The 16,220-nt window shown below is 51.3% G+C and overlaps 1 protein-coding gene across 1 annotated transcript; it reads right to left on the bottom strand.

Annotated features, from left to right (window-relative positions):
* Window positions 1-4,987: 4,987 nt before the first annotated feature.
* On the bottom strand, window positions 4,988-11,118 carry LOC128496799 (uncharacterized). The gene is made up of 4 exons (XM_053466594.1): window positions 10,308-11,118; window positions 6,942-8,651; window positions 5,354-6,132; window positions 4,988-5,265 (listed from the first exon to the last, which is right to left on the bottom strand). The coding sequence occupies exons 1-4, from the start codon at window positions 11,116-11,118 to the stop codon at window positions 5,245-5,247; spliced, it is 3,321 nt and encodes a 1,106-aa protein (XP_053322569.1). The 3' UTR covers window positions 4,988-5,244.
* Window positions 11,119-16,220: the final 5,102 nt, after the last annotated feature.

The following is a 16,220-nucleotide window of genomic DNA, read 5'->3' as shown; positions in this document are numbered from 1 at the left end:
TTTTTGGGGGGGCTTACCCCCTGTGGGGAGTACGGATATAGGGTGGGGCTTCCTGTAACCAGTGGGGGTCTCCTCCAGGGTTCGCGAGGAGGGGGTTTACAGACGCCACATGGCTGCATTACCCAGCTGCCCCAGGGAGCGGTGGATCTCCTTCAGGACGCTCCGGTAAATGTCCTTCATTCCCTCCTCCACCAGAGCCCAGTCTTCCAGACAGAAGGACATGGACAGCTTGTCAAACGGAACCTGAAACGGCACAAAGAGCCCATTTACCCCCAAATCGGGTCCCCCGCAGTGGTGCAGCTTTAAGGCCGGACTCTGATGCTAAGCAACGCCAGTAAGTTTTGCTGATTTTATGAGACATCGTGAGATGACAGGATGCGGCTCAAAAGGTGGGAAGGTGGCTTTAACAATTATTATACCCCATTCCATTTATTTATATAGCGCCAGCAGATGCCGTAGCGCATCACGTGCCCCCCCCACCGCTCCTTCTGATTCTGATCCAGGACCCAATTAAGTAACTTTTCGGATTTTCCTCAGATCGAGAAGCTTAAATACTTCATTTTTATCTCTGTTTATCTCTGAGTGTCTTCTGACCCATTACCCTCAGCCGTAACGTCCTGCTCCGGACACGTAGAGCCGGAGGTGCCAGCTGGGGGAGGGGAGCGCGAGGTACCAGTCAGCAGGGGAGGGCAGAGCAGGAGGTATGGGAGGGCAGCACTGAGAGGGAGGTTACAGTAAGCGTGGGAGGGCAGCGCGGAGCGGGAGAAAACAGTAAGTGGGGGAGGGCAGCGCAGAGCGGGAGGGACCAGTCAGCGGAGCCGGAGGTACCAGTGACTGGGAGGGGCGGAGTTGGAAGGGGCGGCGCAGAGTGGGATGAAACAGCAGGGGGGCAGCGCGGAGCCGGAGTTACTACTCAGCGGCAAGGGACCGCGCGTAGCGGGATGAAACAGCAGCGCGGAGCAGGAGGTAACAGCCGGGGAGTCACTCACCTGCCCCCTGTGATCTCCAGACATCCTGCACCGTAGAAGCTGCCCCAAGGCAGAGACCCGAAGCGGCGGCACACCGCGCATACGCACAAACCGGCCAACAGCGCATGCTCAGGAACAAAACTCCTGCCCACTGCGCATGCGGGTAGCCTCGCGATATCATGCGTCACGCCCAAAGCCTTCCCTCTAGTTCGAACCACCAGAGACAGAACTTTCGCTAATACAGTATCTAAAAAATGTCTCCATCAGGGAAGAAAAGCGGCCATTTTTCTGGAGACCATTTTACCTTTCATTCGATGGGCTCCGACAAAATGGCTCCGGTGCTGGAGACACAGAACCAACTTCCTGTTACCGCTATAGCCCCTGCAGATTTCAGTGAGATGATAACTAGAATAATGTAATGGGAATGCTGTGGAGGTATGAGCCTCGGCCCGGACGCAGCGCATTGGCCTTTAAAAAAAGGGTTTTTTTTTGTTTTTTTTTTTATTTAATCTCTGACATTTCTTTATTAAAATTGTTCAAAAAATCTGAAGCATTCAAAGAAAACAAAATCCCAGAACCAAGAAAGGGGATTACAATATAAACGGCTCTCCACAGAGAATCTCCAGGTCACCCCACTTCCTTCTACCCCTTCTCCGGGTCTCCACAGAGAATCTCCAGGTCGCCCCACTTCCTTCTACCCCTTCTCCTGGTCTCCACAGAGAATCTCCAGGTCGCCCCACTTCCTGCCACTGCTTCTCCGGGTCTCCACAGACAATCACTGGTTGCCCCACTTCCTCTCCTATGCTTAAGCACTTATTTAAACAGCACCAATTATCATAGCCAGGTTTGACCCAGAATAACAGGGTTGTTGCCCCAATCTCATGGTGAAGGGGCAGATTCTTTCCTATTCTCCCCGCTGTTATCATATAAAAGGTGCTTTTGCCCCCAGTATGTTACGGATTATCCCTGCTTGAATACAGGTGACTCAATTAAGCATATCTCTAGATAATAAGGTTTCCATGACGACCGGTATAAGAGCTGTTTGGGGAACACATTTGACCAGTGACTACATAGAATCTTCACGATTCGGTCTATTACTGGCGGTCTGATGGGTGAATCCGGGTTCGGCGGATGCCAGGAGAATGCTGCCCACCGGAACGCACAACGCCTGCTGTAAAGTTTGGTGGGGGAGGGGTGAGGGTCTGGGGCAGTTTTTCAGGGTTTGGGCCCCTTACTTCCATTGAAGGGTAATGTTCATAATGCAGCGTACAAAGACGCTTTATACAATTGTGGGCTTACAACTTTGTGGCCCCAGGGAAGGCCCCTTCTTGTCCCAGCATGACTGTGGCCCTCGTGCACAAAGAAAGCACCATAAAGTTTGGTGCGCAGAGACTCGAGTGACCTCCACAGAGCCCTGACCCGAACACCCTTCGAATGAATTGGACCCGGATTAGGAGCCGGACCTTCACGTCCTATCAGTGCCTGACCTCACAAACGGCTGAAGGGACACGAATTCCCAGACTCTAAAACCATGCTGACGGCCTTCCCAGAGTGGAGGGTCTTATAACCCCAAACAGCGGCCAACTCCGTATTAATGCCCCTGGTTTAAGAATGGGATGTCCCACTCAAACACCATTCACATGCACGCACACGCTCTTAACACCATTCACATGCATACGCACACTCTAACACCATTCACATGCACGCACACACTCTAACGCCATTCACACACACTCAAACACCATTCACATGCACGCACACTCAAACACCATTCACATGCACGCACACTCTAACGTCTCTTTTCTTCTCTTCCCCTCCCCAGCTCCCTCTTACCTTGTGCAGAGCCCGGTCCAGCAGCTTCTCTGCCTAACGTTAGCGATGGGGATTACCGAGGCTAAAGTAACTCTACCCTCGAGTCTCTGGCGCTTCCTGGAAAGGAGACTTGAGGCAGGGGGTAACTTCAGGATCAGAGTCCTCATTTGGGGCTGCCTGCCAAGAATACCCAGGGATTCCACCCCCTTAGCCCACCCCAAGCGATGTTTATATAGAAATCCAGGACGCTCTCGGACCAGCGCTTGTGAACTGTAAGCTCTGGTGCAAACAGCCCTTCTCAGTTTCTTTCCATCCAAATTGTTCCGTGATGCAGGGACTTACTTCAGCAGCTCCCCTGCCGCCTCTCCATCCTCGTTGCGCCGGGACATGACATCATACCTTAAAGGCACAGAGTGTCTCATAATGCATCCCATCATTCGACATCATTCGTAGTGTTGGGGAGATCAGAAACCTCCCTGGGAACTCGTCCATTGAGTGGAGGCTCAGCGGAGGGTCCCCTGGTTTTGCAGCAGGAGGACTACCTCCCCACTAGCCCTGCCGTCCTCGGCCTGAATACATTGTACAGCTCCGCAGCATATAACGGCGCTATATGAATCAAAAATAATAGATCTGCTCCTCCTGCAAATTCCATCCCACAAATTTTAAGTGGATTCTGTTTAGTTTTTAAAAGTACGCCACGCTTCGTGGCTCTGCGCATCGAGCGCCCCCCAAATCGCACCGGAATAACGGCGGTGAGTGGATGCCGCCCTGCGAGTTTTCTTTAGTGAGTAACCCTGAAGCCTAAACGGTGTTGCTGGTGGGATTTAAGGGTTTCCCGCCTAAAGCCCAGAAGTGCGGTTTCTCCTCGCTACAGGCGCAGAACAATAGGAGGGGGGAGGGGCAAGTCAAGGGGCCCAGTGATGGAGCCCACAGGACCCCCCTTCACCCGTCTACCTAAATGCGTGACGGAAGCGCAGACCCTCGTCAAATGTGATGATATCCGCCCGGACCACCAGGGAATGACCAGTGGTGGCTATTACAGTGGCTGAAGGGGGCAATACAGGGGCTGGGGGCCCTACAAGCTTTCTTGCACCAGGGCCCTTAGCTCACTATTTCCACCACTGCCAGCTTCAAAACCAAAGCGGGAGCGGGGAGTCCCTCCTCAGCTCTTAGATGTAGGGTCCATGTGACGCAAGATACGAAGCGGGAACGCATCCCTCAACTCTTCTCTCAAGATTAAAGGGGAGGTTTGGCAGTAAAGATGTCAACTAACCACAAAACTCCCTCTATCTGCAGACCTGGGGGCCGACGTTGAGCTGATGCTTTATGGCAACACTAATGAAGTCCATCCCTCTATAGACTTTCATTAGTCAGAGTGTCTGACTGGGTGACTGAGACCGAGACATTCTGTTCAGGCAGTATGATAAAGACTTCGGGTTTACGATGTGACCTTGATGTCAGGGAACATCTCACCGATCTGCCGGCAGGTCCATCGGTCTGTTGGGTGAATTATTGGACCGGTAACCTGGGGCAGGTATTGCTGGAGCCAAAAATGAAGGGAAGAGGCAAGGTTTTAGAAAAACAGAACCAGCAACCTGCCCCTCCACAGCCGATATGATGGACAAGATGTGGGCGTGGCTTATCGTGCAAGTCTGTACTTAGGCTCCACCCACTGAACAGCAGGCTGTAAAGTGAGACCTGTTATTAGGGTTGTGAAAATGTAGCATCATGGGAAATACCCCGAGATGCCCGCAGGGAATAAACATCTATCTGTTCCTCTGCCTTATATTAAATAACGAGATTAAGCATCAGAGCCGATATTGTTGGTACCGTCCCTTTAATTCACCAATTTGCTGACCTACAACAAACGTTTCTCAGTTCGGGTCCCCCGGAATGCGACGCGGATTTCCTGCCGCTCCGCACGGCCCCCTGAGGGGCAAACGGCGACTGCCTCATCTCAGGAGATCCTGAGGGCACGGAGCGTGCATTATTATTACTCTACAGTCTGTATAACGAGCAGCTCCAGCCCGCGACACCTTCCTAGATTCCAATATATTTATATATATATATATATATAAATATATTTCCATACAGAACGTAACGACGGGGAGAAATTCGAGGATTTGTCCGGATTCCTTTACCGACGCATTTCAAAGCGTAAAAAAAAAAAAAAAAAAAATCAGATTAAAAAAAAAACCCAGAAAAGATTTAATATTCACCATCCTGGACGTGTATTAAATACAAAAAGGAAAAAAAAACTAAAAAAGGGATTTATTAACGGTAGGCGGGGAGGTTCTGAAATCGCTCCGGTGGGATCCGTGCGCCAGGACTTCTCATTTCACTAAAGTTCAGAACGGCGTCGGAGGCGGAGGGAAGGTGCCTGGGCCAATAAGCCGGCCCGCTCGTTACAGTTTAACCCTTGAAACGCTGCCGGCTACAGCCTTAGAACATGCCGGCTACGACCTTAGAACATGCCGGCTACGACCTTAGAACATGCCGGCTACGACCTTAGAACATGTCGGCTACGACCTTAGAACATGTCGGCTACGACCTTAGAACATGTCGGCTACGACCTTAGAACACTCCCGCTGGAACCTCTCGTGCCGCAGGAGATGCTTTTCCTGACTAAACGTTTTGCCGCAGTTGAAGCAGCGAAACGGCCACTTGCCCCTGTGTGAGCGCTGGTGCAGGAGGAGAGTCTCTTCCTCGCTGAAGTGCTTCCCGCACTCCGTACAGCCATACGGCCTCTCTTCGATGTGAGCGCGCATGCTTTCGCTCAGCCACCGATTGCCGGAGAGCAGGTTCTCCTCCTCGTGTCTCTGCTGGTGAATAACAAAGTCCGGGTAGTCGCTGAAACGCATCCCGCACTCCTCGCAGTTATACGGCTTCTCTTCGCTGGGGGTCCTCCTGGGTGTAAGCTGCTCTGGGTTTTGGAAGAAATTCTTACCGCGCTCAGAATTTCGGCTCTCGGCCGGGTTGGTCCAACGACCGGTGACCATCTGGGAGAGCTGAGGAAGATCCTTTCCGTACGCGTTTTCACCGGCGTGGGTGCTTTGATGTCTGAGGTAACTGTAGCCATCGTTAAAGCTTTCCCCGCAAGCTTTGCTCTTATAAAGGCTCTCTCTCAGGTGACTCCAGTCCTGTTTGTCTGGCCCCGCTGGACTGGCCTGTCTGTCTTTACGAAGTCGTATTGCTGGCTCGTGGGCAGAGAGATCAGTATCAGGCCAGTCAAAGACATCAGCCCTTCTAGCCACGGCACGGCCCCCCTGGACCACCTGCTCTCTGCCGTATTCCTTAGCCACGGAGCGATTGTGGTTCCTCCCAGGAAGTTTCTTGTTCTGTTGCGATTCCCCTGCGTAGTAAAGAACAGGCGAATTACTTGCAGAAACATGGAAATGAGAGTCATACTCCAGGGAACGGCACCCTAAAAACTACCTCCTATCAGAGGGGCAAATGTCTCAAAGTAATATCAGGAAGTTCCACTTTACTGAGAGTGGATGCATGGAATAGCCTTGCAGCGGAGGTGGCAGAGGTTAATACAGTGAAGGAGGTTTAGCAAGTGTTGGATGGACGTAAGGCTATCCTAGGTATAAGATAAGGCCAGGGACTAATGAAAGTATTCAGTAATTGGGCAGACTAGACGGGGCGAATGGTTCTTATCTGCCGACACATTTCATGAAAACGCTAATGTCCTGAGACTGCCGGAAATGCCCCTCTATCTGCCCCCTGCAGTGTATTTATTCCAGCAGCAGAACCCCCCTGCGATACGGTATTAAATTAATTCCCCTGACAAAGCGAGCCGCAGGTATTCGTAATCGGGGAGACTATATGTTTGCTCCCAGACCACCGCCACTGCTCTGATGGTGCCTCTGGGTGCCAGTAATCATTTTTCACTTGCATGCCCTCACCTGTAACTCGCAAACTATAAAATCACAGACGCTCACAGACTATTGAGTCTGCTCAGTCGGGGTAAACCTTCAACTCTACTAAGTGGACTTAACCCAATTCTATATTTCAGCCCTGTGAGACCAACACAGATTATGTGCTCTTTCCTGCATTCGTGTAAACCAAAGGTTTGTGTCATCTGCAGTAGGAGGCCACGTTGACGGAAGATGGTTTATAAAGGATTCAGCTTGGGGTATCACTCCCTGAGTAACTTACTGTTGGCTGTGCACCGGCTCCCCCGAATTTTCTGGTGTCGGGACAGGTGGTCTTTTCGGCTGAAGCGCTTCCCGCAGGTCAGACACGGGAAGGGTTTCTCCCCAGAATGGGTCTTCTCGTGTCTCGCTAAATGTTTCTTCTTGTGGAATCCTTTGCCACAACGCTGGCAGATATGGGGCCTGTCCCCGCCGTGCCCTTTCAAGTGCACCTCAAGCTGAATACAGCGACTAAATTGTTTCCCGCACTTCAGGCAGGCGTATAGTTTCCCTTCCTGCCAGGCATACGGTTCCTCCACACGTTGCATCTCCCCGCGGTTAGACGTCTGCGCACGGTAAGTATAACGCTCTAAAAAGCCCCGCTCAGCAGAATATTCCGGACCATTATTACTACTTAACTCCTGCCGTGTTACATTGTCTAAAGTCTTTGGGGAGGACCTGTCTGGTGTGCTGGCAACACGTGGTTGTCTGGCCTCTTGAGCAGCAAATTCGGGGTCCTGGGGTTCTATCTTGATCCAGTTGGGAAGCTTAGAACTTGTCTTTGTATTAGTGACATCTGGAAATTTAGGCTGCTCAGGTTCTGTCCTGATCCAGTTAAGAAGCTTATCATTTACTGTATTATTGGAATATGGGACTTCAGGGTCCTCAGGTTCTACCTCAATCCCCTTAGGGAGTCTAGCACTCGTTAATGTATTATCTGCAGGTTCTACCTTGATCCAGTTAGGAAGCTTATCGCTTATTAAGTTATTGGAATATGGGAATTCAGGGTTCTCAGGTTCTAGCTGAATCCCGTTAGAATATTTAGCATGTCCAGGTTCTGCCTTGATCAAATTAGGAAGTTTACCACCTGTCATAATTGTGGCATACGGGCTTTCAGGGTGTTCGGGTTCTGCAGCGATTACGTTACGAAGGTTAGAACCTGCCATTGTATTAGGAGCGTCAGAAAATGCAGGGGCCTCAGGTTCTACCTCCGCCCCGTTAGGCAGTCTAGCACTGGTTAATGTACTATCTGCATCTGCAAATGTAGGTTCTTCAGGTTCTGCGTTAATCATGTTGGGGAGTCTAGCACTTGTTAATGTATTATCTACATCTGAAAACGTAAGGTTCTCAGGTTCTGCGTTGGTCCAGTTAGGAAGTTTAGAATGTGCCATATTATCGACAAATTGCAATTCAGGGTGTCCAGCTTCCACCTTGATCCAGTTAGGAAGTTTGGCACTTGCCGTACTATTGGCATTTAGGAATTCAGGGTTCTCAGGTTCTAGCGGAATCCCGTTAGAGAGTCTAGAACTGGCATTCATATTATCAACACCTGTAAATTTAGGGTGCTGAGGTTCTGTCTTGATCCAGGTAGGAATTTTATCACTCGCCATGTTATTGGGCTCCTCAGGTTCTGGCTCGGTCACATTAGGAGGTGTAACACCAGCAACTGAAAGTGTAGGGTCTTCCCGTTCCACCTCAATCTCGTTAGGAGGTCTACCACCGGTCGATGGATTATCTGCGTCTGCCACGTTCGGGTGCCCAGGTTCTGCTTTGACCCAGTTTGGAAGTTTATCGCTTTCCATGTTATCGGCATATTGAAATTGGGGATCCTTGGGCTCTGCCTCGACCCCGTTAGGAAGTCTAGAACTCATCATCATATTATCAGGATCTACGAATCCCGGGTCCTCAGGTTCTGCCTTGATTCCTTCAGCTCTTATCCTGATATTATTGGCATCTGCAGGTAAAATGGACGGTTACTTAACAGAACAAACCTTGACACCCAAACCAATGCAGGCATAACCTTTCCAACCACCACCACCACCACCACCATCATCATCATCATCACCATGATTCTCAGTCTTTACCCAAAGGCTCACAGAGAATTATGGGGCTCATATCTGGGGGGCTGCCTAATACCTTCCAGTGGTCAACAAGTCTTTAATCCCGCAAGTGCACAAAAAACACTCAATAGTTGTAGCTGCTCTTTGTTGTATGTCTGATGCACATCATCCCCGGAGAAACAAACGCATGGATGTCCTACAAACACTGGTACGCAGCTTAGCGAAGATAAGGAAAAAATGAAGCTCTTGGAGGAACGCCATCGGACCCCCAGAGTCTTCGATATGGTAAATCAGCAAACCAACTAAGCCATTAACGTTGGTCGTCGCTTAGCAGGCGTCACCGGTTGTGTTCTCTGCCCCCGGGACTGCAGTTTGCCACCACCACAGCCCCAACTAAAACAACAACATTGGGCAATGGGCAGACCTTTACCTTGGTGGCTAGAAGTGCGGAACCCACCAGATAGAACCTCATCTTCCATTCGCAAAATGACAGCCAGCCTCTTAGGACATTTTTCTATCAGCAACAGGGGGGACCCCAGTCACACGAGATATAAACTCATCCGTCATACAAGATATAGAGCAGGGCTGAACAAACCGCCGTGCACGAGGCTCTTTCACACGTAACGCGCAGCTCACGTAAATATGTTGGTCAGACCAACGTTTCATGCCAGCTCACTCAGACCTCAGACAGACCTCCTGCAATTGCACTCTCACACTCACTCTATGTCTCCCTCCCTTCCGCATCCCTGTCTCCTTTCCCGCAGCTCCGCTTCTTCTCTTGCCTCTTGTTGTTCATCGGTCTTCTTTCTTTATCCACTTCTCCCCTGTATCAGCTCTGTTGACCAGGTCTTCCGGAAAGCTTCCTCAAAAGGGTGGAGTCTCTGCATACACCCTCTTCCCCAATTGGAGGAACGGAGAGAGGCTCTTCACGGGGTGTGCACTTTGGCTCCGCCCTTTTGCAAAAGTACTCCAAGAATCCAGAATATTGTAGATGGAGTCACGGGGAAAGAGAAGCGTTGCTGCACCTCTTTTTCTCTGTCAATCCGTGTGCATTATTCTAGCTTCTCGGAGTACTTCCGCTAAAAGGGCGGAGCCTCACCCCCATTCCTCCAATAGGGGGGGAGAAGGTGTCCACGGAGCCCCCCTTTTGAGGAAGCGCTCAGGTAGGCCTGGTCAACGGAGCTGATACCGGGGAGAAGCAGACGAAGACCTGCGAAAAGGAGGCAGAGGCACGGAAGCAGACGGTGGAGAAGGTAGGGAGACATTGGGAGTAAGGGAGTGAGTAAGAATGCAAGAGAGTGTGAGAGCGCAAGAGTGGGTGAGTGTGAGAGCGCAAGAGTGAGAGTGAAAGAGCGCAAGAGTGAGAGTGAAAGAGTGAGCGAAAGTGAAAAAGCAATGAGGGCGCTACTATCAGTATACATACTGTCCACATATTGGGTATAATATTTGTAATCTCACTTAAATCCTAACTCACGTTTAGTAACCACCCTACATGATCACAAAAAACATTTTAACCCTTTGCGTGTTGACAAACATGCTTCAAAGGTTACCTGCTTCTGGCTCCTTGGTGGCACCACCGCTCTGCTTATCCTCAGTGTCCCTGTTAGTGAATGGAGCCTTCTTTGGACTTTTTTTGCCCTGGCCCTTGCACTCCATGCCGTCGGCCCCGCGGTGTCTGTTCAGATGTTCCTTGCGGCCGAAACGTCTTTGGCACCGCGGACAGGGGTAGGGTTTCTCTCCCGTGTGGATTATGCTATGCCTCAACACACTCTCCCTCCGGCTGAAGAGCCTGCCGCACACCTCACACTCGAAACCTCTTTGCAGGTGCCGGCTCCTCAAGGGCCGCGTCACTTTAGGCGCCCGGCTGAAGATTTTTTCACACCCCGAGCAGACCGAAGGCTTTGCTTTCCCGCTGGTCCCCGTCTGACCTTTTGGACCAGACTTCTGGCTGATGGGTTTCCCACACTTAGGACACATACATGCCTTCTCCCTGGCGTGTGTCCTCACGTGACGCTCAAGCTGGGAGCTTCCGGTGAAGCCTTTCCCGCACTCGCTGCAGGTAAACAGCTTCTCCTCCACGCGGTGCTTCACGTGCCGTAAATAATCGGACTTGTCTCTGCACCCCTGGTTACTGGGGGGGTTCTTGCAAGTTTTTTGGGGGGAGGGATCATTTTCACCCCAACAGACTGGAGCTGATTTTTTCACAACTGCTGTTCTGGGGGCATTTGTTTTAGTCGGAGGGGTGGCTGGGGTGTCTGGAGAGGTGAGGGTTGGTGGTTGGAGGGACTCGGTTTCTTGAGCCTGACCACGTTGTGACGCGAGGTCTCCATCTCCATTGGCTGAAAAACCATAAAAGTGCATCTGAATTTAAACAGCGCGTTTCATGGACTCAGGGGGCGGAGTAAACAGTGGGCTTAATGGGTTAGGTACCCCAGCCGGGGGGTCCCAAAACGTGCTGCCCCACCCCCGCTGACTGTAACACAAACCAAGTTATTTGTTTTGCATGTTCCATGCGTGTTCGACTCCGTGTCAGCCTGCCGCCACACACAGCATGGCCGGTTATCCCCACATCCCAGGCCCCCCCGCCATACCTACGCCCAGCGCTCTTTTCCCTATTGGTCCCTCCCCCGACTAAGTGTTCATTGGTTGTCCAGCAGTTATATTCAAACTGTAACCAGTTCTACTTCCTGAGAGGCCACCCACCCCAGCCGGCTTAGAATGATAGGAAGGTGGCGATGGGCAGGGATCCTCTGGTCTGCCTGCTTCCCGTTGCACCCCTTTATTGGTGATTGTGAGCGGTAACTGACCACGTGTTTGCAAAGGGACCCCTGCGGGGGCGTGAGTGCGGGGCGTGAGTGCGGGGGCGTGAGTGCGGGGGCGTGAGTGCGTACCAATACTCACCCTTCACGCCCAGAAACAAACATTTATCCGGCACTTTCCCAGCACGGAAATAATGGTTCACGAGACAGGCGGACAGAGACACGGATACACGGCGGAGCCCCTAAAACATAAAGCAGATCCCAATAAATCCCACCACATATTTCACCCAGAAACTTTATCTGCTGGGATTTACCCCCCTACAGGAGCTTCTAATACCCCCCTTATTCCACCAGGAGCTTCTAATATCCCAAATTATTCCCACAGGAGCTGCCCCCCCCTGGAAAATATGGCAGAACAGGGTGCCCCCCCTTGGAAAATATGGCAGACCGGGGTGCCCCCCCTGGAAAAGATGGCAGACTGGGGTGCCCCCCCTGCTCCACCCCCTCTACTACTGCCCCTCCCTCCACTGGAAATTCCCCAAACCCTCACTATTTACACGCCCCCCGCCCCGGAAATGCATCTATACTTCTCGTCCTGCTTTCTGCCCCTGCTGCCTGACCCCCCCGCAGCTCGAAACCCCCTCAGTGTGGATTTACCCCCTCTCCCCTGCAGCTGCCCCCGACTACCCCTCACTCTTACCTTACAAGGATTATGTGCCGAACCCCCGGGGCTGAGCGCGCGGGGAGTTGCAATGTTTCCCAATCTATACCGTGTTTTCGCCTCCATTGCAAAAGCCTCACTTCCCAGCATTCCCGACGACACCTTCACTACACCCCGCCTTCCGGACATACTCCGCCCCCCTTCGAAAGCACTTCCTGTCCCCTCTGCTCCCTCCTCTGCATCCCGCTCACCCGCGAAAGCCCCCCCGCCGTGTGATTTGTTGTAATCTCTGTAATTATCCCTACGTTTGTGTCATATTCGGAGCCCCGCCCCCTCCTCCGAGCGCCCCCTCCTCTGCCCCCCTCCTCCACGCCCCGCCCCCCTCCGAGCCCCCTCCTGCAAGCCCCGCCCCCGGAGGCCACCTCCGAGCCCCCCTCCTCTGCCCCCATGGGATTTGTTTTCATTTCTCTTTAATTTCCTTACTATTATAACTGCCCTGCCCCATGCCCCCTCTCCTCATGTTTCTGCCCCCCTTTTCTCCAGTCAGTACAGTCTGTGGCTCCCTGGTCAGGCGCCATCACAGGGGTTCTCCCAGTACTGGCGGACAGGGCCCAGCAATTAGATCCTGGGGGTAACTTAAGTGTCCAGCGGGGGGGGGGGCACGTAACGTCCGTCCCCAACCTCCACCGGGGGGTCGGTGGGAGTATTTTGTTGGATTGTGTGTGTGTGTGTGAGTGCGTGTTACTGTATGGCGTTCGCTTGCGTGTGTGTCGCATAGAGTGTAACTTTAAGATTTAATTTTTTGTGGGCTTATGATGTTAGCGTGTGTGTGTTACTGTATGGTGTTAGCGTGTGTTACTGTTTGGTGTTAGCGTGTGTGTTACTGTAGCGTGAGTATATGAATGTTAGTGTATGGTGTTAGCGTGAGTCTGTGTGTGTTAGTATCTGGTTTTAGCGTGTGTGTTACTGTAGCGTGAGTATATGAATGTTAGTGTATGGTGTTAGCGTGAGTCTGTGTGTGTTAGTATCTGGTGTTAGCGTGTGTGTTACTGTAGCGTGCGTATATGAATGTTAGTGTATGGTGTTAGCGTGAGTCTGTGTGTGTTACTATCTGGTGTTAGCGTGTGTGTTACTGTAGCGTGCGTATATGAATGTTAGTGTATGGTGTTAGCGTGAGTCTGTGTGTGTTACTATCTGGTGTTAGCGTGTGTGTTACTGTAGCGTGAGTATATGAATGTTAGTGTATGGTGTGTGTGCAGGTAGGTGTCAGCATATGACGTTATTGTGAGTGTCGGTGTATGGTGGAGTGTCAGGGTGAGACTAGGGTTAGTGGCGCTTGAAAGAGGGAGAGGAGGAGACACGTGTGTGTGTGTAAGTGTGCGGTGGTATTGGAGCGAGCTTGCATGTTAGTTTTAGAGGGGCCCTGAATAAATACCACCCCCCGGTGCCACTTTCCCAGTTCTCATAAGGCGTGCTTATGGCGGAGTGATGGGTCGGACAGTATGATGGACATGGAGATGACTTTAAGCCTGTATTGGGACCCAAGATTTTTGATGGTAGCCCTGGTACAGTATGACTCCCAGCCCCTCCCACCAGTCATTGCATTATGTGCCCCAGCCCCTCCCACCAGTCATTACAGTATGGGCCCCAGCCCCTCCCCCAGTCATTACACTCTGTGCCTCCCAGGTCTGTGCAGTGTGGGACCCTACCCCTTCCCCCAGTCAGTGTAATATCTGCCCACCCCCAGTCACCCAGTTGTGCCCCAATGTCAGTGCAGAATGCCCCGCCCCTCCTCCATCAGTGCAGTCTGCCTGCCAATCCCCTTCATTGATGTGTGTGCCCCATCCAGTAAGTACAGTGTGTTCCCCTAAGTTCCTCCCCCAGCAGTCCGACTCCATATCATTTCCTCACCTTTATTCCCCTCCAGCCCTGTCTTCTCCTCTTGTCCCCTCTGTTGCCCTCCTCACCCAGTTATTTGTGGGCAGGTTGCACTTCTTCTTGTTGGGTCGTTATTAGTCTACACAGAACCCAGCAATGCTGTCTGTTTGGGTATTAAGACAGGGGAAGCCCAGGGGCTTTCAGAGACCTGAACGCCCCTGAGGTCTGGCATGTTGTCGAGTTCCTGTACGATGTGCTCCATCTATAAGTAGTAGGTCTGACTATAAGACTAAGATCCAGATCCCCCGCAGCGCTGCAGGAGACCCGGATTCCCCTCTCTGGCAGCCGGTGAGGGTCTGCGCGATGCACACAACCTCCGCCTCTGCCCAGTACATCTGCTGGGGCTTCTATGAGGGAGAGCCAGCGTGACAGAACCTTCCGGTGCTCAGTCATAGAAGAGCCGGGCAGAGCGGAGGTTGTCTACATGCACTGCGCAGACGTCCACCCGCAGAGTGGCATATAGGAAGGGCAAATGTGCGTAACTGGGGGGCAGGTTGGCAAATAAAAGAACATTTAAACAAAGCATTTTTCTCAGTCATAGTTTTTATTAAATTTGAAAAACAGTTTACATGAGAATTAACATTTACTGCTAGAACTTTTTTCCTATAGGGTGGTCTTATATTCAGGCTTTTTCTTTTTTCTAAACTATTATTCAGATTTTTGAATATTTGTAACGTACTGAAAGCCGGTAATAACTCAAAAGGCACACACGTGGTTTTTTATAGGGTAAGCGTTAACCCCCTGCTCACTATATACTGGGTTAACCCCCCACACACACTGAATGATGAGTTTGTTCTCAGGCCCCTGCCTCATGCACACTCACTCCTCATCCTATCACACCTCTACTTTCTCACATCTTTACAATCTGACAATTCAACTACCTAACACCATCACACCTCCCACCATCACACCAAAAACAGCCTTACATTCTCAGGGTCACACACTCTGGGGCCGTCTCAAGCATGGCATCACACATTGCCTGTATTTTGGGTGTGGACTTGCACATCATGTCACGCAATGCCTGTTTTTTGTGTATGTACTCTGGTATGACATCACACAGAGTCTGTTTTCGAGGTGTGGACTCGTGTCTAACATCACACAGAGCCTGTTTCTGGGTGTGGACTTGTGTATGACATCACACAGAGTCTGTTTCTGGATGTGGACTTGTGTATGACATCACACTGCCTGTTTCGGGGTGTGGACTCATGTATGACATCACACAGAGCCTGTTTTCGGAGTGTGTACTCATGTAAACATCACACAGAGCCTGTTTTGGAGGCGTGGACTCGTGAATGACATCACAAAGAGCCTGTTGCTGGGTAAGGACACACATATGACATCACACAGAGCCTGTTTTCGAGGTGTGAACTTGTTTATGACATCACACAGAGCCTGTTTTCCGTGTGTACTCGTGTATGATATCACACAGAGTCTGTTTCGGGGTGTAGACTCATGTATGACATCACAGAGTCTGTTTCTGGGTGTGGACTTGTGTATGACATCACACAGAGCCTGTTTTCGGAGTGTGTACTCATGTAAACATCACACAGAGCCTGTTTTGGGGGCGTGGACTTGTGAATGACGTCATAAAGAGGCTGTTTCTGGGTGTGGACACACATATGACATCACACAGAGCCTGTTTTCGAGGTGCGGACTTGTGTATAACATCACACAGAGCCTGTTTTCGGAGTGTGTACTCGTGTATGACATCACACAGAGTCTGTTTCGGGGGGTGTGGACTCATGTATGACATCACACAAAGCCTGTTTCAGGGTGAGGACACACGTATGACATCACAAAGAGGTTGTTCCGCGGTGCGATGTGCTGCCACCGGCCTGGTTTAAAATTAAAAACTGTTATGTCCCAATTTTTTAGGTCTTGTTGCTTTGTTATGATGTGAGTGGTTACCATGGTTATTTGGTTGCTATGCGGTTGCCAGTCAGTGCTTGCGTGGTTACGGCGTATAGTGTGTCAGCTGACTCGTTACCGTGGTTACGGAAAGGCGTTGTCATGGTAACAGGCTGTGTGGGTGTCCTTGCCTGGTACGGGCGGGCAGTCGTGTTGGCCACGCCCCTGCCGCGGTGGCTGTCGGGGATTGTAGTTGA

This window comes from Spea bombifrons, chromosome 5 (genome assembly GCF_027358695.1).
Source record: "Spea bombifrons isolate aSpeBom1 chromosome 5, aSpeBom1.2.pri, whole genome shotgun sequence".
Classification (NCBI taxonomy): domain Eukaryota; kingdom Metazoa; phylum Chordata; class Amphibia; order Anura; family Pelobatidae; genus Spea; species Spea bombifrons.
The sequence above is the reverse complement of the archived record's forward strand: the minus strand, read 5'-3'. Positions and strand labels throughout refer to the sequence as shown.